Source organism: Gymnodraco acuticeps, unplaced genomic scaffold (assembly GCF_902827175.1).
Source record: "Gymnodraco acuticeps unplaced genomic scaffold, fGymAcu1.1, whole genome shotgun sequence".
In the NCBI taxonomy this organism is placed as follows: domain Eukaryota; kingdom Metazoa; phylum Chordata; class Actinopteri; order Perciformes; family Bathydraconidae; genus Gymnodraco; species Gymnodraco acuticeps.
In genome coordinates, this window is record NW_022992216.1 from 1,834,305 (window position 1) to 1,860,230 (window position 25,926).

Sequence of the window (25,926 nt, forward strand, 5' to 3'; positions counted from 1 at the left end):
TTGTGACTCGCAGTCATGTGGGTGGGTGTGTGTGTGTATGGTCCACGGAACAGACTATTCTCTGTTCCTCTTTTCTGACTACAAGTCTCTTGTAACATATTTATGAGAACACATTATGAAAACACATTTATCCTTCAATAAACTCTAACAGTAGACAAACAAGGAGAGGCAAACCAGTAAGTATAGTAAAATACAAAAATAAATAAAAAGGCAGTCAAGAGGAAGTTGATTGAGAGGGTGGGGGGGGGGGCTTATGAGTTGAAAAGATGTGTTTTGAGGCGGGGTTGATGGCGACCGAATCTAGGACGAACCCCAGGACCAGGCAGCTCTTCCCGGTGTTTACTTTCAGGCGTAACCGGGCTACGTGACATAAGAGGCGCGCCGTATCCTGGGCCACTTGGGACCGGGACGGCGCACAAACCAGCCAGTCGTCTAGGTATGGCAGGACCTTCATGCCCTGTGCCTGCAGGGGTGCGAGAGCTGCCGCCACGACCCTGGTAAACACCCTTGGAGAGAGGGAGAGACTGAAGGGAAGTACTCAGAACTGATAATGCTGGTCCTGAAAGGCAAACCTCAGGAACTTCCGGTGGTGGGACGCAATCGGCACGTGGAAGTAGGCGACCCTCAAGTCCACGGTTGTGAACCACTCCCCCTGTGTGACAATACGGAGAGTGTCTGCTGTGGTCAGCATGTGGAAGGGCAGCACCTTCAGGAATCTGTTGATTCCTCTGAGGTCCAGTACTGGACGAAATCCGCTGACTTTCTGGCTCACCAGAAAGTACGCAGAGTAGAACCCCCCGGACTGAAGCAGGGGGTCTACTGGCTCGATTGCGCCCTTGGCCAAGAGGATGGACAGCTCTTGGGCCAGAGCTAAGGCCTTCGCCGGGTCCCTGACAACTGTCATCTTGACCCGGCCGAAGGCTAGGGGCCGGCGTCGGAACTGCAATTCGTATCCCTGGGTTAGGGAATGCTCCGGTATTGGGACAAAACTAACATGGGATCACTCCGGTGATTGTACATACTTCGTCTCACTGGAATATTAACGGTCAGATTGAATACAACATCGACCCAATTTCTCCGGGCAATGACGGGAGAGTTTTGAAAGTGACAAAACACTGTTTTCACACATTTAAAACCACTTAAACAGTTAAACAATGTTTACCCAGGATTAGGGCACCTTCCCTGGCTTGTAAAATGTGGTGATGCGCCCTGGAGGTATCAGACTATTTAAAATATGTATACCCAGGATTCAATCACTTTTCCTGGCTTGCAAAGTGCTGTGAAGCAGCCTGTTCTCTGAGGAGTGCTCAAGTGTGGGAGGATGTGTAAGGCAGAGGAGGGTAACAAAAAAAGTTAAAGTGTGAACCTCCAGCAGGGCAGGTGCTGCTGTGAATAAGGCAGAATATGGATGTTGTGCGGACAGTAAAGCACCACAAAATCCACCTCCTTTAAGTGTTATCAGGGCCATGAGAACATCCTCCACAGGAAGCCCCGGAGACATTTGCACCCCCCCGATGCATTTTACAATGGAGAGGGGAATCGAGACCTCCCTTCCTCCGTCGAAAAAATTCATTAATCTTTTCCAAGCTACCATCTACACGAAATCGGAAACCCGGTTTTTGAGAGCACTAAGAAAAAAACGGGCTATTTTCCATCATGTAGAAATCATGGAGGAATGCATCTGCTACATGAGCACTTTGGATCGGATACAATTGTTGCCTGGAGGACCCCCAATCATGGTTCTTACCAAACTTTAAGTTTTTGAACTGGTCTCTGGATGAATTCAAGGGGAGTTGGCACGGAATAATGAGACACTATTTTCGGATACATTTTACCATTTTCACCCCTTCCTCTGGTTCTTCCAAAAGTTAACTTAGACTTTTTCTGACTCTGGAGGAATGTAACGGGAGTTGTCAGGGGACTCTATCCGCCTTAAGAGACACTATTTTGGGATACAATTTCTCCATTTTCACCCCTTTTCTCTGGTTCTCCCAAAATATAACAGAGTATTTCCTGACTCTGGATGAATGTAAGGGCAGTTGTCAGGGGACTGTACCTGCATTAAGAGACACTATTTTGGGATACAATTTCTCCATTTTCACCACTTTTCTCTGGTTCTCTGATGCCTGGAGACCCCCCCAGCCTGGTTCTTAACTTTAAGTCCAAACTAGTCTCTGGAGGAATGCAAGGGGAGTCGAAAGGGGACTCTTCTTGCTGTTTGTCTTGTCAAAATTGAGGGGTGTGTTTGAGGGGAGGGCCCTGGCTGTTTCGGCAGCCTCCGCTCCTCTCTTCTCTCCCTCCCCGAGACCAGCTTGTGCTCCCGCTGTAAAAGGCAGGTGCGCGGGCACCCACTGCCACTCACTCTGAGCCTGGCTCCCGGGCAGCGAGTTCTCCTTCGGCAGTCCGCCAGCAGATGAAAAACACCCACCTCTCCGCCTCTTCCGAGGGACGAGGGAACCGCGCGGGGGTCTGCTGGAGGCTCCTTCCGGGTGCTCCGTCCTGCGTTTCACCGGGACCCGGCTCGAACACTCGGAACTCTGACTCCAGCGCGGTGTGGCGGCCTCGCCCTGGCCATCCACCGTGCGCCCTCCGGGTACCTGACTCCCATGCCTCCTCCGGGGGCAGGTGTGAGGGGTTCAATGCCTCCTCCCCCCGCTGCGGCGAATGCCGGAGCGGGATGGAGCGCCCGGAGGTACTGTTGTCCCCACGTTACCATGTTGTCTGGAGGATAGGACCGAGAGATGACCCGGGTTACAAGTCACTATTTTCGGACCCTTTCTTTGCTTTACCCCTGTTCTATCACTCTTTCCTCCTTTGACCATAACACGTGTTTCCTGCTGGGGTACTGCCTGGTTCCGGGGCGCCCCAAACCCTCTCATGGTCGGGGCACCATGAATTGATGCATCGGACCCAATGTTGCCATCACCAGCCCCGCGTTGGTGCGGAGGTGGGACCATTTAGCCAAGTGGTAACCCAAGTCCTCCTTTGATCCGTGTACCAGGCATTGAATCATCAAACCCATTGTTGCAATCACCGGTATTGCTAACGCATATAAACGGAGAAACACAAAAGACTTTGAAAGAATTGAAATACAATTCTCTGTTTCAGTAAGGATGTCGTCCGAATGCCCGGTGTGCAGACTCTTCTATCTGGCTTTGAACAAGCACCTTAAGCACAAACATGCAGTGCGTAACTTGGAGGAAAGAGGCATCATTCTTAAAATGGCTAGTGGCAGAATAAATGTTCGGACCAAACCCTGTCCCATCACAGGGTGTTCGTTTGCTGGGAATAAACTGGACCGTCATGTGACTCATGGCCACCCTGAGTTATCCCGAGATGAAGCACATCCGGTCCTGGCAAGGCTGAAGCATAGTGTGGCCCTGCAATTGCTCCATGACCTCAGACAGACTAATCCCATCATTGGAATGGCTACATCATTGGATATAGACAATGAGGAGGAATACCCGGTGCACCCTCCACCCTTCTCCCCACATACTGAGTGTGACGAAGAGGACTGCAGGCAGGTGATGCTGGAAAATGTGGCATTGAGGGCTCAGAAGGATGCCCTCATTGATGAGACCCTGCGCTCCAGGCTGAAAAACGGGCTAAAACCCAGGCAGCAGTGTGCCACTGCTGCTGTGCTTGAGGAAGAGGAAGAAAGTATACGATTTAAGGGCCTGGCAATCTCAAGTACCTCCGGCATAAACACAGCAGCCTCCGGTAGTCAGACCCCTCTCAAGACCCCGGTCAAGACTGTCATGCGGTCTCCAGCAGCCTCCGGCAGTCAGACCTCTCTCAAGACCCAGGTCAAGACTGTCATGCGGTCTCCAGCAGCCTCCGGTAGTCAGACCCCTCTCAAGACCCCGGTCAAGACTGTCATGCGGTCCCCAGCAGCCTCCGGTAGTCAGACCCCTCTCAAGACCCCGGTCAAGACTGTCATGCGGTGCCCAGCAGCCTCCGGTAGTCAGACCCCTCTCAAGACCCCGGTCAAGACTGTCATGCGGTCCCCAGAAGCCTCCGGTAGTCAGACCCCTCTCAAGACCCCGGTCAAGACTGTCATGCGGTCCCCAGCAGCCTCCGGTAATCAGACCCCTCTCAAGACCCCGGTCAAGACTGTCATGCGGTCCCCAGCAGTCTCTTGTAATGAGGACTGGCCCTCTCCTCACTGGTCCACTGGGAAGGGACGGGGGAATACCATGCGTGAAATCACGTTGCCTCAAAGCATGGAGACGTACATTCAGACATACAGGCATCATTGTGAGGGTGTCGCACCGACAGTAAAACGGAAAGAAAATTGTCTGTCCAATGTCAGCCGGATAAAGAACTTCCTCGTATTCATGTCCCATGATGTTAACCGGCTGTCAGATTGGCTGTTCCTAAAAGACACGGAGAGGGTCCGTGGCTGGAGCGAGCATATTGTAAAGTCGTGCCGGGCAGTCACAACATCGCTGTTGTTCCTGAAGAATGTGAACCATTTCCTAAGGTACTTGTCTGAGTCAAAGCTCCGGGGGTGCAGGCTCACCCAGTCTGATATGACCCACATCATCAGAGAGGTGAAAGCCAACATGAAAGACTTGAAAAAGTCTGTCACTGTCCACCAGTTCAAGATGAAGAGGAACAAGCTGGATCGTCTGCCGAGCCAGGCGGAGCTTCTCGCCGCCATGGCGGCCGCTGAGAAGCGCATCCCTGATTTACTTGACCTGATGGCTTACAACCCAACCTCAATAACCCAGTACCTGCTATATGGCTATCTAACCCTCCATTGGAGCCTACTGTATGGCCACCGTCCGGGTGTGTATGCAAACATGACCAACACTGAGGTGTTAGAGGCGGACATAAGGGGCACTGCTGAGGGCTACATCATCCATGTGCAGGATCACAAGACTGCCAAGACATTTGGCGAAGCACAGCTGGTGCTTACAGTAAAGGAGTTTAGCTGGGTCATGTGGTGGATGGGGATAAAAGAGGGCTTGTCGGGTCCTCAGAATGAATTATTCCTTTTCACAACTGGGAAGCATGCCTCCAGGAACCTGAACTCTCACTTGAAGAGGGCTTGGGCTGATTCTGGGCTAGAAACAGCCATCACCTTCACAATCCTGCGCACTGCCCTGGCAGACAATATCAAGCATCACCAAGATCCAGAAAGCAGGTCGATTCTCGCCAGGTTTATGTGTCACGACGTAAGCACTGCAGACCGGTTCTACGCGAATACGCCTGGAATAAAGGAGGGATTGAAGATCCGCTCCATGTTCAGGGCGGCGGCAGCAGCAGCAGCAGCATCATCGTAAGGAGTTCTACCGCCGTTAGATACCTCCGAAGAGGACTCAGAGGCGGATAGCAGCGATACCTCTTCTTCAGGGCCGGTTGATACTCCTGATGTGGGGGTAGAGGCCGTGGACTCAGCCTGTTTCCCTCGGTGCACCGTACAAGTTAGACGGCTAATATGGCCCCCAGGCCCCTGCTAATCATGTTTTAATCATGTTATTATTATGTTTATTATGCATATTGTGTATACTGTTTTTGTAAAAATAATGTGATAATTAAATAAATAAAAAAACATTTTAATAACGTTTAAGGTTCCCAGGGTTTGATACAGTGCCAGGTATCAGACTATTTAAACAAAGTTTACCCGGGATTCAGACACCTTCCCTGGCTTGTAAAATGTGGTGATGCACCCTGGAGGTATCAGACTATTTTAAACAACTTTTCCCCGCCTTTGAAACACTTATTTCCTGGGTTTTAGCCTGTCATTTTGCAAGATATGATTTAACATTGAAGCTCTCCTGTAAATTGACATATTATGTCCATCTCCAGGAGAGCTTCAATGTTAAATGATATCTTGCAAAATGACAGGCTAAAAATCTCTTCCAAACGTTTAAAAACACTTCCCCTGACAATTTAAACATGATTTATGGCTTGTAAAGTGCAGTGATGAGCCCTGGTAGTATCAGACTATTTACACAAAGTTTACCCAGGATCCAGACACCTTCCCTGGCATGTAAAATGCGGTGATGCGCCCTGGAGGTATCATACTATTTAAACATAGTTTACCCAGGATTCAGACACCTTCCCTGGCTTGTAAAATGTGGTGATGCGCCCTGGAGGTATCAAACTATTTTAAACAACTTTCCCCCGCCTTTGAAACACTTATTTCCTGGGTTTTAGCCTGTCATTTTGCAAGATATGATTTAACATTGAAGCTCTCCTGTAAATTGACATATTCTGTCCATCTCCAGGAGAGCTTCAATGTTAAATGATATCTTGCAAAATGACAGGCTAAAGATCTCTTCCAAACGTTTAAAAACACTTCCCCCGACAATTTAAACATTATTTCTGGCTTGTAAAGTGCAGTGGTAGTATCAGACTATTTAAAGGGTTACCAGGGCGATGAGAACATCCTCCACAGGAGGGTGGGTGGTGCTGTGAATAAGGACGAATATGAATGCCGATGGGTGGACGATAAAGCACCGCAAAATCCACCACCTTTAAGTGTTACCAGGGCCATGAGAACATCCTCCACAGGAGGGTGGGTGGTGCTGTGAATAAGGACGAATATGAATGCCGATGGGTGGACGATAAAGCACCGCAAAATCCACCACCTTTAAGTGTTACCAGGGCCATGAGAACATCCTCCACAGGAGGGTGGGTGGTGCTGTGAATAAGGAAGAATATGGATGGTGTTGGGCGGACGATAAAGCACCGCAAACTCCACCCCCCTTTAAGGTTCCCAGGGGCACGAGGTTCTTGAGGGTGTGATCATCTGGGTTTAGTCCGTGGGGGAGTGCTTAAGTTCGGGGGCCCGGGGACCCAAGGTGCGCGAGGTTATGGAAGTACGCATGTCAGGGAGAGATGCTGGAGCTGCTTAGTCCGTCATTTGGGGGTCTTGGAGCGGCCACAGAGAGGTGCTTTTCCCGGTGTATTTCATGGAAGTCTGACATAGCCTGTTTGCTCATGTCAGGGAGCGATGCTGGAGGTCTGTAGTCCGTCCTTTGGGGGTCTTGGAGCGGCCACAGAGAGGTGCTTTTCCCGGTGTCTTTCATGGAAGTCTGACATAGCCTGTGTCCTGTGAAATAGCCTGTTTGCACATGTCAAATCTTGCTATTAATTGATAACTTTTAATAGGAATCTCTGTTTGACATATGTTCAGAATGTGCTATTTATCCAGAAATAGCACATTCTGAATGACCCAGTGTACACATCGTTGTGTACCTCTGTGTCACAGCCCGCTGCTGCTCTCTCTTCCTGTATTCACAGCACTTTTACCCAGCTTTCACACACTAATTTATGGGTAAGAAAGCCATGTGCATCACCCTGGATCTCTGCCTGTGTGCCTGTGAGTGTGGGACCCTGATTACAGCAGTGAACCTGTTGCCAGCATTACAAACATATTAATCAGGCATTTTAACACTTTTTTCCCATGAAAATGATTTTTATTCACTATCATGGGGCTATATAAATCAAATTCCGGGTAATTAGGAGCACAATTGTACCTTTTACTATTTAAATGTATTTGTATTATATATTTTTGGGCTATTAAAAAGACATTTCTGGATGACTTTGTCAGTTTATGGAGCTTAGCCCACAATTCCCGGAGGTTCCAGGCCGAATTTGGGAGCTCATAGGCGGCCTGCCATGCGCTCCCACCCGTGGAAAGCAAAAAAAAGTAAAGAAAACGGTCAATTATATCTTAAAATAATCAAAAATGAAGTTTTGAAAAATTCTCGAAAAAATGGCTAAGGGGTCTTCACCCCTTAGCCATTTTTTCGAGAATTTTTCTCGACTTGAGCTCAAAAAAGCTCAAGTCTTCGGCGCTTCCGGCGGAAGCCCCGGAGACATTTCCACTCCCCCGTTGCATTTTACAACGGAGAGGGGAATCGAGACCTCCCTTCCTCCGTCGAAAGAATTCATTCATCTTTTCCAAGCTACCATCCGCACGAAATCAGAAACCCGGTTTTTGAGAGCACTTAGAAAAAAACGGGCTATTTCACATGATGGGGAAATCATGGAGGAATGCATCCGCTACATGAGCACTTTGGATCGGATACAATTGTTGCCTTGAGTTGCCCAATCATGGTTCTTACCAAACTTTAAGTTTTTGAACTGGTCTCTGGAGGAATTCCAGGGGAGTTGTCACGGAATTATGAGACACTATTTTCGGATACATTTTATCCATTTTCACCCTTTTCTCTGGTTCTTCCGACAGTTAACTTAGACTTTTTCTGACTCTGGAGGAATGTGAGGGGAGTTTGGGGAGACTCTACCCGCAAATGAATCACTATTTTCGGATACATTTTATCCATTTTCACCCATTTTCTATGGTTCTTCTAAAAGTTAACTTAGACTTTTTCTGACTGGAGGAATGTGAGGGGAGTTGTCAGGGGACTCTACCTGCATTATGATGCAGTATTTTGGGATACATTTTGCCCGTATTCATGGTTCTCCCAAAGATGAACTCAGACTTTTTCTGACTCTGGAGCAATGTAAGGAGAGTTGTCAGGGGACTCTACCTGCATTATGATGCAGTATTTTGGGATACATTTTGCCCGTATTCATGGTTCTCCCAAAGGTGAACTCAGACTTTTTCTGACTCTGGAGCAATGTAAGGAGAGTTGTCAGGGGACTCTACCTGCATTATGATGCAGTATTTTGGGATACATTTTGCCCGTTTTCATGGTTCTCCCAAAGGTGAACTCAGACTTTTTCCTGATTTCTCACTGATCGAATTGCAAACGTGACCCGCCATCGGAGGGCCTCCGCCGGCCCGGCCTCGTGCCGGTGCTCTGGCGGTCGGTTTCTCCAAACTGCGGGTTATTCTCCTCGGACCGCACTGATCGAATGGCAAACGCGACCCGCCATCGGAGGGCCTTCTCCCCGGTCCACGTGCCGGTGCTTTGGCTGTCGGTTCCTCCGAACTGCGGGTTCGACTCTAATGGCCGGGAGGGTGTGCTGTGTGGGGGTAACCCTGCATGTCTCTTCCCTCCCGGGCCGCCCGATATGAAGCGTGACCGAGACGAACCGTCTGACTCAGGGGTTCCACCACGGGTCCCGCAGCGGGACGGAGGTTCCGGGCTGGAACCTCCGCCGCGGTGCGCCCGGCAAACACTGTTGTTTCTCGATCCCTCCACTGTTGCATAGCGGCCTTCGTCGGCTGCGGCATTCAGCAATTGGCCTCGCTCCGGGCACCGGTTCCCCCGGGGACCAGTGTTCGGTGGCTTCACATGATATAGGGTCGACCCTACTTCATCACAGGCTACCCTCATTAAATCAGTTATTGTTCCTTTGATCGCTCTAACGTTACTTGGATAACTGTGGCAATTCTAGAGCTAATACATGCCAACGAACGCTGACCTTCGGGGATGCGTGCATTTATCAGACCCAAAACCCATGCGGGGTGCTCTCCGGGGCACCCCGGCCGCTTTGGTGACTCTAGATAACCTCGAGCCGATCGCTGGCCCTCGTGGCGGCGACGTCTCATTCGAATGTCTGCCCTATCAACTTTCGATGGTACTTTCTGTGCCTACCATGGTGACCACGGGTAACGGGGAATCAGGGTTCGATTCCGGAGAGGGAGCCTGAGAAACGGCTACCATGATATAGGGTTGACCCTACTTCATCACAGGCTACCTGTTTGATCCTGCGTAACAACCATATATGCTTGTCTGCAAAGAGGGAACTGCCTGGTCCTGCCCTGGTGTTCCTCTACGGCTAGTGTCCAGCCGTCAGCTGTGCTATCAGCACATTTGACCCGCCATCGGAGGGCCTCCTCCCCGGGCCACATGCCGGTGCTTGGCGGTCGGAATAATAATATTTTACAGGGCTCAGGGGTCTGCACTTTGAAGCTCCTGGAGCAGACAAATATATGTGTATTTGCCTGAATGATGGAAATAAATAAAAAATGCTATTTTACAGACCATGACGGATATAGGTGTATTTTCACAGCTTTTTGGAAATACACCAAATGTGATTTTGCAGGGCAACATGAAGCTCATTTTACCCATGTGATGTTGTGCTGTACATTACGGACCTCCTGTTTAACCACATGGAGTACCAGGGGCACTAAGGGGCACTAAGGGGCACTAAGGTATTACTTGGATGCAGGGGCGGATCTACGGGGGGGCAAGGGGGGACAGCTGCCCCCCACTGTAGAGCCTTGCCCCTAGAGCTGACCCCCTAATTTTTGTTTCCCTAAAACTGTACTAAAACAAACCTACACTATTTCCAAAAGCTTCTCAAGCAACACAACAAGCATTACATTAGTTAAAAGTGAATCATTTTAAATATCATTTTAGGCCCGTTAAAAACGCAGCTACGGCCCTGCATTAAACTGCGGAGCGGCGTTCACACAGACCGCGGCTCACACCGCTGCAGAGAGGGAGCGAGCTGTCCCAGCACCTATGGATCAGCTTCCCCTGGGAGCATTTCCATTTCCACTAGTTTTGTTTTTACTAAGGACGAGTGCTTGAAACTAAATATTAATAAAACGCTGCCGTTTGAATCGATAGCGTTTAACAGACGGGCGCTGTTCGGGGCGTTACGTTACAAAATACTACGCAGACAGCGTTAGCTGGGAGATCGATCACTTTGTTAAACTACGCGGTAGCCTCCTATTAAATCCACGTAAACTACACATCACAGCCATGAGGCCAGATCAATGAAACCAGGATACATCCTTTACCGTAAAAACTGGATCCAAACACAGCTGCCTGTGTGCGCTTGATCAATACTTTCTGATGTTATATTTATGATATGCTACATATTAGCTAGGCTACATGGCCCTAACGTGTAAAGTTATACAAGCATTTGTACCAGTGCTTTTCACAAGTAGACTCTTGCAGGCCAGAGTATAGGAGTGATTCAACAACAGCAAAAAGACATATGAGAAGTGATCAGGACGAACAGAAAGAGGAAAAGGAAAAGAGAGATGAAGAGACCAGGAGGGTCAGAGCAGGAGGAAGAGGAGGAGATGAAGAGACCAGGAGGGTCAGAGCAGGAGGAAGAGGAGGAGATGAATACATTAGTGAAGAAGAAGAAATATATGTGAGGAATAAAGATGAAGTATCAGAAAGAGGGCCAGAGGCAGGGATCAGGAGGCAGATGAAACTCCAGCTGGACCACATGGTATGTTCTTATTCTCCTTATATATTCCATTACAGCAGCTCAATCTAGCAGCTCTTAGTATTGACAAATATTGATTGAAATGTGTTGCTGCACAGGTCACCTGTAGCTCTCTGAAGAGATGGCGGTAATGTCAATTGTGTACTTAATTATAATTAAGTACTTACAGTATGCAGAATTCTGAGTATTCTCTGAATCGGGTGCCTTTTGGGTCTTTATATCTTTGAAAAATGAAACCAAAATGTTTGGTCATAACATCTGGTAGTGGACTACTTACATGTTCCCACCTCAGGCACAAAATATAAATAATTACTAGGAATTTCCTTGAAAAAATGTAACAGGGTTGAAGTTTTTGACAAAAAGTAGGCATGAGACCTTGTTTAGCTAAGATATGGCACCACATGGAAGTCAATATTTTGCAAAACTATTGTTTATTTTTGTAATAAACAATTATTTACTATTATTAATTCATACAACATAGTTGAAATGTTGAGCTTGTCAATCTTAATCTAAAAATACAAAAACTGAAATATAGGTAAGAGAAGAAACTGACACTTTTGTGATGTAATTCCCTCAATGCAGATCACACATATACTGATCCATTATTGTAATAGGAGGGTAAATGGTATGGCGTGACGGGGTTGAAACAAACTGAGGGACAATATTGCAATTTCATAGATAATTCAAGTATTTTTTCAGAATTGATTTCTGATCAGTTAAAGTTGACAAGCATATGATTATATTAGCAGCAACATGTTGGGATAATTGGCCATTTTGATTTGTTTAATATTAAATTAATATGTAATAATGCTTAGTGAGGACATGCAAATATGTCTGTCTAAGACAACCATTTTTTTAAAAAACAAAATATATATTTAATTTTACATTGTTTTAAAATACATTTTGTAGTTTCCTTTCATTTACAATGGTTGAGGTAAGCTTGGGGGACTCAAAGGGCACCCAATTGTTTGTCTGAACACCTTGTTTCTCTTGTGCATTAAGAACACTTGTGTTAGGGCATGAATTAACAATAAATAGGTTATATACAGTATAAAATACCACGTACTGTCCGCCCTCCTATGCCACCCTGGCATGACCTCTTGCCCCCCCTTTTCCCCCCCATGTAAAATGTTCTAGAACTGCCACTGCTTGGATGTCCTTATGTGTTTAGTCAGAGTGAGAGTGCTTGAGTTTTGGTACACATCTTTGCCTTGCGCACCCACATGTGGAAAGACAAAATATGACAAAACAGTTCAAGTGTGAACCTCCATCACGGGGGGGGTGGTGCCTTGAAGAAGGCCGAATATTGATGCTGGTGTGCGGACAGTACAGCACCACAAAATCCACCACCTTTAAGTATAACCAGGGGCATGAGAACATCCTCCACAGGATGGTGGGTGGTGCTGCTGTGAATAAGGCCGAATATGGATGCTGGTGTGCGGACAGTAAAGCACCACAAAATCCACCTCCTTTAAGTATAAACAGGGGCATGAGAACATCCTCCACAGGAAGGTTGGGTGGTGCTGCTGTGAATAATTACGAATATGGATGCCGATGGGCGGACAATAAAGCACCGCAAACTCCACCCCCCCTTTAAGATTCCCAGGGGCACGAGGTTCTTGAGGGTGTGATCATCTGGGTTTAGTCCGTGGGGGAGTGCTTAAGTTCGGGGACCCGGGGACCCAAGGTGCTCGAGGTTATGGAGGTGGGGGTCTTCCTGGTGCTCAAGTGTCCATATACGTCACCCCATATTCACATAACTTTTACCCGCCTTAAGAGACACTATTTTGGGGTACAATTGATCCATTTTCACCCCTTTTCTCTGGTTCTTCCAAAAGTTAACTTAGACTTTTTCTGACTCTGGAGGAATGTAACGGGAGTTGTCAGGGGACTATATCCGCCTTAAGAGACACTATTTTGTGATACATTTGATCAATTTTCACCCTTTTCTCTGGTTCTTCCAAAAGTTAACTTAGACTTTTTCTGACTCTGGAGGAATGTAACGGGAGTTGTCAGGGGACTATATCCGCCTTAAGAGACACTATTTTGTGATACATTTTATCCATTTTCACCTTTTTCTCTGGTTCTTCCAAAAGTTAACTTAGACTTTTTCTGACCCATGTGCATCACCCTGGATCTCTGCCTATGTGCCTGTGAAATGCCTGTGAAATGCTGCTCTCTCCCTCTGTTCACATCACTTTTACCCAGCTTTCACACACTTATTGCTGGGTAATTAAACCAGTTTAATGCACTTTTTAACACTGACATACCCAGGATTCAAGCTTCTTTCCTGGGTTACATAGTGCTGTGAAGCAGCCTGTCCTCTGGGTGGGAGAGCGAGGTGCTGGAAGGAGCTGCTCTCTGGGTCACAGCCTGCTGCTGCTGCTGCTGCTGCTCCTCTCTCCCCCTGTATTTACATAACTTTTACCGAGCTTTCACACACTTATTGCTGGGTAAGAAAGCCATGTGCATGACCCTGGATCTCTGCCTGTGTGAGTGTGGGACCCTGCTTACAGTCCGTCGTTTGGGGCTCTGTCACTTTGGGTAACCGCACCACTGTCAGACGTCTCCTGAGAATGGACGTGTCACTTTAGGTAACCGTACCACTGTCAGACGTCTCCTGAGAATGGACGTGTCACTTTGGGTAACTGCACCACTGTCAGACGTCTCCTGAGAATGGACGTGTCACTTTGGGTAACCGCACCACTGTCAGACGTCTCCTGAGAATGGACGTCCATTCTCTCTAAATAGGGTTAGGGTGGAAACCACCTAAGGGTCGGAGGTACAGGCAGCCCAGTAGCTGAGCTGCTGCTGGGAAAAGCAGCCGACGACCGGCCCCGGGACTTCAGGGCCTAGCCCCCCGAGCTAAAGCGGGAGAGGGCTTTGGTGTCTCTCCAGCATGCATGGAGCTCCTTCCGGTACTCCTCTGAAGGAGGAACGGTGAGGGGGACAGGGGCAGGGCTATGCCTGAAGAAGGCGCTAGCCTGAGCCGCGTCGGACTGCGGAACCGGAAGCTGCAAGTGTGCCAGGGCCGCACGAATAATGGCCGCAATGGAGGCGTCCTCCACGCCCTGCAGAGAGCCCTGAGCAGAGGAGTGGGAAGCCTCCCCGGGAGTGAGCGGGGCCTCGTCCTCCACCTCTTCATTGAAGAGGTTAGCCGAGGCCGCTAGTGACATGGCATCCTCATGTAGGATTTTGAGAGGACCTTACAGGAACTGAACAAAGAACTATTTTCTTTTGGGGATTTATTTTAATTTTATTTGGGGTGCACCCAAGTGTGAAGCGCTTTAAAAACAATTGGAATTATTTAGAAGAATGTTGTTTATTCCTGTGCCAATATATATATATTTTCCTTTATAAAATTTCAGTATTCACTTCATTCACTCTGGTGTTTGACTTCATTTATCGTTACGACCCCCTCCACTCCACTAGAGGTCTCTGTCTTTGTGTTCTGCTTGCTGGCTCTTGTTTGTGTTTCAGGTGATCAACCTGATGAGCCACACCTGGGCCGGCTACATAAAAGGCCAATACCAACCCATACTGCGGTCTCACTCTTCTGTTGGACACGGCCGCGTCTTTGTTTCTGCACATTTTCACACACCCATACACGCAACCATTACTGATAACTGACTTCCACATTTATTAGGTTTCTTTGAAGACCTTTGGTTTTTGTGGTATTGTAAATAAATATGCTTTTTGTTACACTTAACTTGTCTAGTCTCCCATCTTTGTTGCAGCCTATGAGCCAGGCTGTAACATTTATGCAGTTGAAAGGTTCATCCTTTAAGAACCTGGAATACTGGTCCAGTTTTCACACACCTGACAGACTGGTTACATTGAATAATTATGTTGTGTGTTGTTCTCTTAATGTTGCACATTGTCATTTGACAGATGCTTCAAGTTAAACTGATTCATCAAGGTACTAATATGTTGTTTTATGTGTACTTGTATGTGTAGATTATGTACTTGAAGATAGCAGACAACAACCGGGCTGACAGCCACTTGTGTTTCTTCAATGAAGCTGTGAACGAGCACGGGTTTCCTCTGAGGTATTCACATTATTTCATATGTAATCATTAGTGTAATTGCGGACCTTTCCATCACATTTAGATGCTCCCCTCCAATGGCTGCATCAGTGACGACCACTTTACTTATTATTGATGGGACTCAGTCATTGCAAATAATGTCGTGCTTTACTGTTAGTTCAAAGAGGCCATCTGAACATATACACTGAACAAAAATATAAATGCAACACTTTTATTTTTGCTCCCATTTTTCATGAGATGAACTCAAAGATCTAAAACATTTTCTATATACACAAAATAACCATTTCTCTCAAATATTGTTCACAAATCTGAAAAAATCTGTGATAGTGAGCACTTCTCCTTTGCCGAGATAATCCATCCCACCTCACAGGTGTGGCATATCAAGATGCTGATTAGACAGCATGATTATTGCACAGGTGTGCCTTAGGCTGGCCACAATAAAAGGCCACTCTAAAATGTTCAGTTTTATCACACAGCACAATGCCACAGATGTCGCAATTTTTGAGGGAGCGTGCAATTGGCATGCTGACAGCAGGAATGTCCACCAGAGCTGTTGCCCGTGAATTGAATGTTCATTTCTCTACCATAAGCCGTCTCCAAAGGCGTTTCAGAGAATTTGGCAGTACATCCAACCGGCCTCACAACCGCAGACCACGTGTAACCACACCAGCCCAGGACCTCCACATCCAGCATGTTCACAAACTGTCAGAAACCGTCTCAGGGAAGCTCATCTGCATGCTCGTCGTCCTCATCGGGGTCTCGACCTGACTCTGGTTCGTCATCGTAACCGACTTGAGTGGGCAAATACTCACATTCGATGGCGTCTGGCACGTTGGAGAGGTGTTCTCTTCATGGATGAATCCAGGTTTTCACTGTTCAGGGCAGATGGCAGACAGCGTGTGTGGCATTGTGTGGGTGAGCGGTTTTCTGATGTCAATGTTGTGAATGGAGTGGCCCATGGTGGTGGTGGGGTTATGATATGGGCAGGCGTATGTTATGGACGACGAACACATGTGCATTTTATTGATGGCATTGTGAATGCACAGAGATACCGTGACGAGATCCTGAGGCCCATTGTTGTGCCATTCATCCACGACCATCACCTCATGTTGCAGCATGATAATGCACGGCCCCATGTTGCAAGGATCTGTACACAATTCCTGGAGGCTGAAAACATCCCAGTTCTTGCATGGCCAGCATACTCACCGGACATGTCACCCATTGAGTATGTTTGGGATGCTCTGGATCGGCATATACGACAGCGTGTTCCAGTTCCTGCCAATATCCAGCAACTTCGCACAGCCATTGAAGAGGAGTGGACCAACATTCCACAGGCCACAATCAACAACCTGATCAACTCTATGTGAAGGAGATGTGTTGCACTGCATGAGGCAAATGGTGGTCCCACCAGATACTGACTGGTTTTCGGACCCCCCCCCAGACCCCCCCCAATAAAGCAAAACTGCACGTTTCAGAGTGGCCTTTTATTGTGGCCATTCTAAGGCACACCTGTGCAATAATCATGCTGTCTAATCAGCATCTTGATATGCCACACCTGTGAGGTGGGATGGATTATCTCGGCAAAGGAGAAGTGCTCACTATCACAGATTTTTTCAGATTTGTGAACAATATTTGAGAGAAATGGTTATTTTGTGTATATAGAAATTTTTTTAGATCTTTGAGTTCATCTCATGAAAAATGGGAGCAAAAACAAAAGTGTTGCATTTATATTTTTGTTCAGTGTACTTGGACCAATAAGTTAAAACAATTGCCATTATAAACTGTACCTTTCCAGGCCACAAAAGTGCTGTCGGACACAGCCATATCAATTGTTAATTCTATGTGAGCCCCTCACATATGACAATATATAAGCTACATGTCAGATTTTCCCATCCCTCAGCTGAGATTCATGTACTGTACAAAAATATGAAAATATAATCTATTCACAAGCTGATGTGAGCCATCCCTCATCCAAGTGTGGAAGATAACTCGAGGTTTAATAAAGTGAAAGAGAACTCGAAAGGGTTACAGTTAAGGTGTTGTCCAGATATCTCAAATATTTATGTCCAGAGAGAGCCATTTGTGATCACATTATGGATGTAGATCATTATGGAATTGTACCCCTCGTTTTTTGGACCTTCAAATACATAGATTTTAACTATGCATAATTATTTGATTTAATTTCCAGAGTGAGAGGAGATCATGGTGGAAAAAATGTGGGAGTAGCACAATTAATGTTCTCAGTTCGTGGAACTGACAGTAACAGCTTCATTACAGGGAAAAGCGTACACAATCAACGGTGAGTTAAACCTAATTTTGTAAGCTTATGAGCATATTTCTTCTTCTTAAAGGGAAATGGAAACACTTTTCAAACTGCTTTCCATGCGTCAATATTCCCATTAGGAAATGTATTGATCTAGTCTATTTCCAATGTAAACGATCGAGATACGCACATTTATTTTTTGAAATACGTGCCTAATGACCATGGGCGCTTCCATTGCTCCGGGACTTTCCCAGTGATGTCACTGAGTGGGTACGGCTTCCTGGGCCAAAACTCAATAACAAACAACATGGCGTGCAATGCACCAGTAGTTTACATTAAAAGAAAACGGTCGTCATCAGGAGTTTATTGTATTGCCCCAGGCTGCACAAATGGATTTTATACGAAGAAGGAAGAAGTACATTTCCATAGGCTGCCACTAACGGATGAGAAGCTGCTCAAAGCATGGGTTATTTCCATGAAACAGTCCGATCCGCCGCTGAATCAGTACGCACGTGTGTGCAGCGAACACTTTAAAAATGACGATTATGTCCACAAAATGAGGTTTGATGAGTCTGGATGCCTGGTTCAATACAAAACATCGGATTTGAAGCCAGGATCTGTTCCCACAATATTCGATTTCTCAACGTATGCAGTCGGGAACACCGACCGTCCCAGCACGTCGGCCGCGCAAGACAATGACAGTGTCAACAAACATGAAGTTCGAGCCACCAAACGAGTTGCTTCAGCTGCCAAGAGAGAGGTAAATATTGCAGCACTACCAGATTACTAGCTCACACATGTATTTACTGACACAGTGTGACCTTATTAATTAACGCAATCGCGTCCAAACTAAATGGTAGCTATTATTATGATGTACAATGGAGAATTGGGGTTGTTCTATAGCTCAACTAATTAAACTGGCATACACACGCTCATCTGTCAAAAACAGCCCTAAAAAGGCTAGTATTGCTGGACTAGGTGTTCAATGGATGGTATTGCCAAGATGTATGAGGTGTTGGAAAATAATACAAAATATATGTCAACTGACCACTGGTACATGTGGTAGCCTGGAGTATACTTCATCAAAATGACTGCCCATCCTTAGCCCTGCTTGAGTATTTTCTGAACATGTGCTTAATAATAACACAATCCTTTATAAATAATATATTTTGCTCTGAATAATAACAGTTTGAGAGTTTGCTTAAATAGTCTTCAAAAACAAATATTTTCCTATTTTTTTTCCAACGGCCGAGATACACATAGGTCTAAATAATTATAGGGCATCTCCATGGAGCTCAGGCTGATTGTTTGCTCTCTGATGGGCTGTGGTGGCTCGATCACATTCTTTTAATTCTTAGGTTTCTATGAACAGTTTCTTTATTTTACCATTATGGAATAATCACATTGGTAAATAGTGGCGATGGGGTTTTTCCGGCCAACTTATCACAGTCATGATTTTGAATATTTCTAGTTCACCTTAACCTGTAACATATTTATATTGTTTTGTTTCAGATCAAACGAGCTGTCCATACTGCTGCAGGATTGTTGTCCTGTCAGACAGAAGATACATCCTGCATAGGTGCTGATGATGCAAGTGATGATTCCCAGGTACTGGAGGCACACACAACTAAACGTGGGCAGTCAGTGACTGTGGCCACACAGACGGAACCACTGGAACCATGCCCGTGTAAAACTGTGACTTTGGTGAGTGTGCAGACTGGGACCGATGACATCAACAACAGTCAGTTGCTCAGTCATGATCATCCATATTGCGTCAGCAGGGACATTGCTGGTGGATCCGCCACACTGGCACCTGCAGATGCAATGGCCAAAGCACCACCGAGTCCAACACCTGATGTGTCAATGCCTGAAGAAGATGCTTCCAGCTCTGGGGAGAGCATTCCAGGGACTGAGCCTTCTTCGTCGGACTACAGCCCTACTGAAGATGACATTATACAGAATGACAGCGAAGACAGCGAGGATGATGGAGAACATTCAGTGGATGGCGGAGAAGATCCAGTGTCAGACAAAAAATATCTGGTATCCCATGCACAACTGATGAAGCTGTTTTGTGTATGCAACTTTGCCGGATGCGGAAAATGTGTGATCAGCAGGCCGTACTGTTCAGCCAAAGGCTTTGGACTGACAGTGAAAACTGACTGCATAGATGGCCATGAGTTTGTGTGGACTTCTCAACCCCTCTTAAATGGCACAATGTCCTGCAACCTGTTAGTGCCAGCCGCGATTTTCCTGACTGAAAATGCTTATGGCCCATTTTCTGAGATATGCCAGTGTCTGGGCCTGGAATCACTCTCGACAAGACACTGCTATAACATCCAGAGAGTGTATGTGCTGCCGGAAGTTACCAGTGTCTGGAACTTGCACAATGAGGCAGTGATGGCAGCAACTGGCGATCAGGTTGTCACTGTGTCAGGCGATGGGCGATGTGACAGCCCTGGTCATTGTGCTACGTTTGGAACGTACACCATGCTTGATATCAACTCAAGGCTCATCATTGCCCAGCAGACAGTGAAGGTGACAGAGGTCAAAAATAGCTACTGGTTGGAGCCTGTTGGACTTGAAAGATGTATTTCCAAACTACAGGTATTCTATTGTTAGTTTGTTTATTTCACAGGTCAATAGTACATGTAGTATTGCTACAATATATTGTATAATCTTTTGTCTAATTTTAAATAACGATTGTCAATTTGGAATAGAAAGGTTGTGATGTCTAGCTGTCTGCCTGTGCCATTGTATGTATGGGATCTCTGCTGATAGCCAAAGATATATAATGTATGTAAATGCGTTACATGATATGCTAGAGAGGCCATGATTTCGGACAAACATTGTCACATGAAAATATAGAAATCCACCTAAATTGTTAAGTCTTAAATTCCATGTTGCAAAAATTAATCCTACAATTGACCAAATTGTGATTTTACATGAGAAAATTGCCTGGCCCTCTAAGTTTGACTTGGACACGTGTGATAGAAATTGAAGATGTTGGCTTTATTAAATTAAATGTATGGTAAATATCTTTTCAGGATCACAATGTGACAATTTCCATACTAGCCACAGACTGCCACCCTGCAGTGCAGAAGATGCTACGTGAGGACCACAAGACCATCAAGCATGAGTTTGACTTGTGCTGCAGAGCAGGAATACCGAGCTGAAGGAGTGGGTGCGCATGGTATCCAACCATCTTTGGTACTGTGTGTGTACATGTGATGGTGACGCGTTACTGCTGAAGGAGAAATGGACTTCCATCCTCCATCATATCATTAATGTTCACGAGTGGCTGTCGGCAGAGAAGATGCTGAAGTGTGAACACGAGCCTTATTCTGAAGAGGATGGGAGTTCCCGACCTTGGTTGGAGCGTTCATCCAAGGCCTTTGGCACTCTACAGAAAGTGGTCATGGACAAGAGACTGTTGAAAAAACTAGATAAGGTATTGTCTTAATTGCCCTTCTTCATTTATATATTCTGGCCTTATAAATTCACCACAAAGCAGTATATTTATCTAAAAAGAATATATTCAACGGATGTAGCCCTGAACAAACAGTAAAATATGAAATTGAAAATATGTAAAAAAAATAAATACAAACACATGCATAATTAATATCAGTATTTGAATTATCCACCAACCATGGGTGATTATTCAATAGTGATGTTTGAGAATTGCATGTCTGGCATCTCTCGACTCCAATAGTTCGCAATCTGACAAATTAAGTAATAACAAAAATGCTAAATAATGCTGACATTCATGACCCACTCTGTTCAATTGCAGGTTACAGAAGGGATCCATACTGGCGAGCTGGAGAGCATCCATTCTTTGTATACAAAGTACGTTCCAAAGCGCAAGAAGTTCACGGAGGAGAGCTTTCAGGCACGCGTTCACCTCGCTGCATTGGATCACAACCACAACATCGACCGTGAGCAGGCACAGACCAAGAAGGGGGCACTGCAGTTCAAACTGCAGTACTCGAAGCCTGCTGGAGGATATGTGGTGAAGGCGATGAAGACACCAAAAAGCTACAACTTCCGAAGAGAAATCATGGTAGGGGTAGTCGAGAGGTGTTTATCAGCATCGTCCATGAGGTCCGAACTTGCAGAACACCGTCATACAGATGCAGAGAAGGAGAAAAGGACACTTGGTGCGCATAAAGGCCTGGTAAAACCATCGAAGGAGGATGCTGTGGCACACCACCTAAGTCGATTTGTGAACAAGTAATGTCGGTCTCTATGTGTCTGTCGTATATATGAAGTCAGCCTGTGGGGCTCAATGTGTCTGTGGTGTATGAAGCTTAGTCAACCTGTGGGGCTCTGTGGCAAATAAATAAAGGGCGTCTATGGCTGAAGTAATATATGCTGGTAGTATTTGTATATTATTATTTGAAGGGTAAAAACATAGTTCGGTTCAGGAAAATGGTCTTTATTACTTTATGAACATCGAGCACTGAAAAACATTTGTAGAATCTAGTGAGATACATGTATATGCTTGATAATATAAGTTGTAAATACTGTTCTGATATATCACAAACATTGTATGAATGGTTCCATTATCAAAGTAGAATTTTCTTCGCTAGCCTAAATGTCACGATTTCACTGTCAAAGATTTGCCTTCCATGCATGGAATCATTGGTCACATCACATCCATCCAGAATATTCAAATCCTTTGTAGGTTACTAATGGGTAGTGACTTCGTATCCGATTCACAACACAGGCAGGTATCGACACTCTGTTCCCTTTTCCAAGGAAACCTCTAGTCCAGATGGTGAATTGCCGATAAGCTGTTAGTCTGTAGAGGCTGAAATAAATAGGATTCACATATAAATACAAATCATTTAATTTAAAACAATTATATATTTTTAAATAGGGCCTACACTTACTCGCTATTTATTGGTCGTTCGAGGGTTGCTGCATGCACGTCTCGTAGTGATACCATTGCGATCGCCAACATATCATTCTCGATGGAAACCATAGGGAACAGTCGGTGTTCCATGATACACTGGAGATTATTCCCGTCTGAATTGAGCATGTGGTCGATACCAATTCCCCTGCAACATCTACATTCATTTTCCGATGGCATCACCACACAATTGTTACATGTACACCAATCTGTGTTGTCCATTCGTCCCGGGTTTTGAGCAACATCTTCTTCCTCTGAGACCGAGTCGGTACTGGAACTGGTGGTATCCCACTCTGCGAGTTCAGAACCGTCGGTACTTTCGGCGGATTCCGGATCGTATGCCACTCTAGTATTCGACCGAATCGGTTCATAAGCATAGGCCATGGGATGCCTGGTAACTGTAGATGCTTCCACATCAATGTCATCTCCCGACGTATAGTCAAATTCATCGTTCAAAACGTCGATCTCATTGCAAAATTCCTCCATTGCTGCCATATCTGCTACGTTGTGTTGACTTCCGGTATGGATACCCGGAGCGAAGACCCACCCAGTGACGTCACCATTTGGGACTCCCCTAATGGCGGCGGCCTGGTCCCGGAATTCCCCACCCGGCCGGCCAACACACTCTCACTCCCTAAGCGTCCAATAACGACGTTTGGTCAGTGTCCGTGGCGTCCAGTTGTGACGCTCCTAGGCTCCTTCAGCGTCATAAAGTGACGCAAATAGCTTTCAACTGATTGCAATGTATTCCCATCTGCGGCGGGATTTGACGCTCATGGAAGCACGGCATTCGTTTGTGTCGGGCTGCCCTTAAAGGCAATGTGAGCGTCCATTCCCATTGGATAACGGAGAATTGTACACCCGGAAGTAAGTATTCCCCTTACTGTCGATTGATTTTACAGTGATATCTGCACTACTCATCGACTAAAAAAACACCAGATTATCCTTGTTAATTACACAACATTGATTGGTTTAAATTGTGTGCAATGCTTTTGTATTTTTCCCCTTCGATTCGGAGAAACAAATATTTTTTCGGAGTAAAGGATGGCAGAAGACACTACACTACCCAGAATCCCCAGCTATCGTTTGGACTACACCATGTGCTCTGTTTGACAAACCCCTTTTTTTTCACCATTCATTCCAATGGCTGGCGTCTATGTCACGTGATCTTCAAATTTCTCCCTGCAGAAAAATAAAACATGGCCGAACTTCGTTTTATTCTCGGTGGAAAATGCCTATTTTAAAGTTAGTTTGGCCATTAAAATGCGTTTTGATGTCATTTGATGCGAGAAATATGAGTTGTTATTTCAGATTATGTGTGCAGTGGATGTACATGATCTTTAGTTTGCTAATTATTACGAAGATTACTTCAGGAAATCGCAACGTTTTCATTGTTACCAAGGTGGTTGCTAGGGACGCTGCTATCGATATTATTTCTGTTATGTTGTGTAACTGTTTAATGGTGTTATCTTTATTGCTACCCCCTTCCCCGTCAATGTATAGTGTTGATCCACAACGCAAACATATTAGTTTAACAAAATCCGCATCTAAAGATGCGTTATTTTCCCCTGTGCAATTCCAGTCTCACATCTCACAGCACATCGTCATTAACAAATACCGGAAACAGACCGAAAACATTTAAAAAAAAATAATAATACTTTATTCCGAGTGTGCTTGATTTTCTCTTTGAAAGTCATCACATAATGGCATTGTAATACACGGTTCGGCTGCATTAAATATTACATATCTGCCGTAGTTCTCTATTTATAGAGCCCTGATGAGAAGACTTCTAGACAAACATGAGGAACTGAAAACGTGACGTGGGTCATAAATATATCAGCAATTAAACAACATCTTACATTTCTTTTCACACAATACGTCTCCTTGCAGTATCAACACTAATTCGGCTGACTTTTATATTTGATCCAATTGGTAGATAGGCTGTATTTACACCATAAAGGTGCACAGCTGATATAAAGGGACACCTAGTGGTTAAAGCATGTTATTGAATTTCATTATTTTTATTATTAGATATTAATAGGATCCCTATAAAGTATATTCATTACTCGTTATTCTCTACTAATAGTTCACTAAAGACTGTATATAATTACTATTTTGCACATCCCTTTCAAGATTTCAAGATTTTCTAAGGTTTATTGACATATCATATAGGCCTACACAACTATGGTGTTGTTCTGCATTGAATGAAAAACTTGGGTCGCAGGTTCCTCAATAGCGCATTACAAGACATCTATCAATATTTGTGCATACCTCCAGTAATGTTAACTATGTTGAAGCACTTATTTTAACTGATATTATACATAATGTATTATACTCTTATAAGATGTATGTAGATATTTCATCTCTGGCCTTGTCAGGTATTGAACAATCAATACATAAAGAACACAGAATTGTTAAATATAAAACACAGAATTTGTGTGATTATACTAAATGATTTACAAATAAACACCACTGCATAATGTACAACTGTAACACATGCTGATGTAACGCAAATGTTTCCAACCTGGGATCAATAAATTATATCTTATCTTAAGCTGATCGATGGCTACTGCCATATTTGCAAAATTTGCCTCTGAACCTTGACAAGTGCATGTTTCAGGCTTATCAATTAATGTAATGTAATGTAATGTTATCTATTAACAACAGGAGGGGTCAAAAACATAAGACCAGCTGTTAAATAAAGCTCTTCTGACCTTAGCTGGCATGTGTGTATATATATATTAATGTTGCCCATTATGGGCACAAGCCATTTTCACCCATTTATTAATTATATGTTTTACATTTGAGTGTTTCCTATCCCCTAAACCTCCAGGGATGTACACAGTTTAATACTGGCAACTTCTTATTATGGGAAATACGAAAACGTCTTTTAAAACTACAACTCCCAGTAGAGACGTGCCATAGATAGAGAGCATGTTGCGAAACAGAATAGACAGCATATGTAGTTCTGGGGACGGGGTGGGGGAGGGGGGGACGCGGTGGACCCGTTCAAATCTAGTTTTGGACAGTCTGACGTGGTTCCATCCAATTTCAAGTGCTGTTCGAGAATCGGCGTAACCCTCGGAGCACACTCACCAATCACAGAGCTTGAGGACTATCACGGGGTTTGTCAAACAGAGCACATGGTGTAGTCCAAACGATAGCTGGGGATTCTGGGTAGTGTAGTGTTTTCTGCCATCCTTTACTCAGAAAAAATATTTGTTTCTCCGAATCGAAGGGGGAAAATACAAAAGCATTGCACACAATTTAAACCAATCAATGTTGTGTAATTAACAAGGATAATCTGGTGTTTTTTAGTCGATGAGTAGTGCAGATATCACTGTAAAATCAATCGACAGTAAGGGGAATACTTACTTCCGGGTGTACAATTCTCTGTTATCCAATGGGAATGGACGCTCACATTGCCTTTAAGGGCAGCCGACACAAACGAATGCCGTGCTTCCCTGAGCATCAAATACCGCCGCAGATGGGAATACATTGCAATCAGTTGAAAGCTATTTGCGTCACTTTATGACGCTGAAGGAGCCTAGGAGCGTCACAACTGCACGCCACGGACACTGACCAAACGTCGT

At 45.2% G+C, this 25,926-nt stretch overlaps 1 protein-coding gene across 1 annotated transcript; it reads left to right on the forward strand.

The window, feature by feature from the left end:
• The first annotated feature begins 14,289 nt into the window (after positions 1 to 14,289).
• Positions 14,290 to 20,597, forward strand: LOC117539658. Its single transcript, XM_034205914.1, has 4 exons — positions 14,290 to 14,302; positions 18,078 to 18,184; positions 18,937 to 20,028; positions 20,469 to 20,597. Exons 1-4 carry the CDS (start codon positions 14,290 to 14,292, stop codon positions 20,595 to 20,597), a joined length of 1,341 nt encoding a protein of 446 aa, XP_034061805.1.
• The last annotated feature ends 5,329 nt before the right edge of the window (positions 20,598 to 25,926 follow it).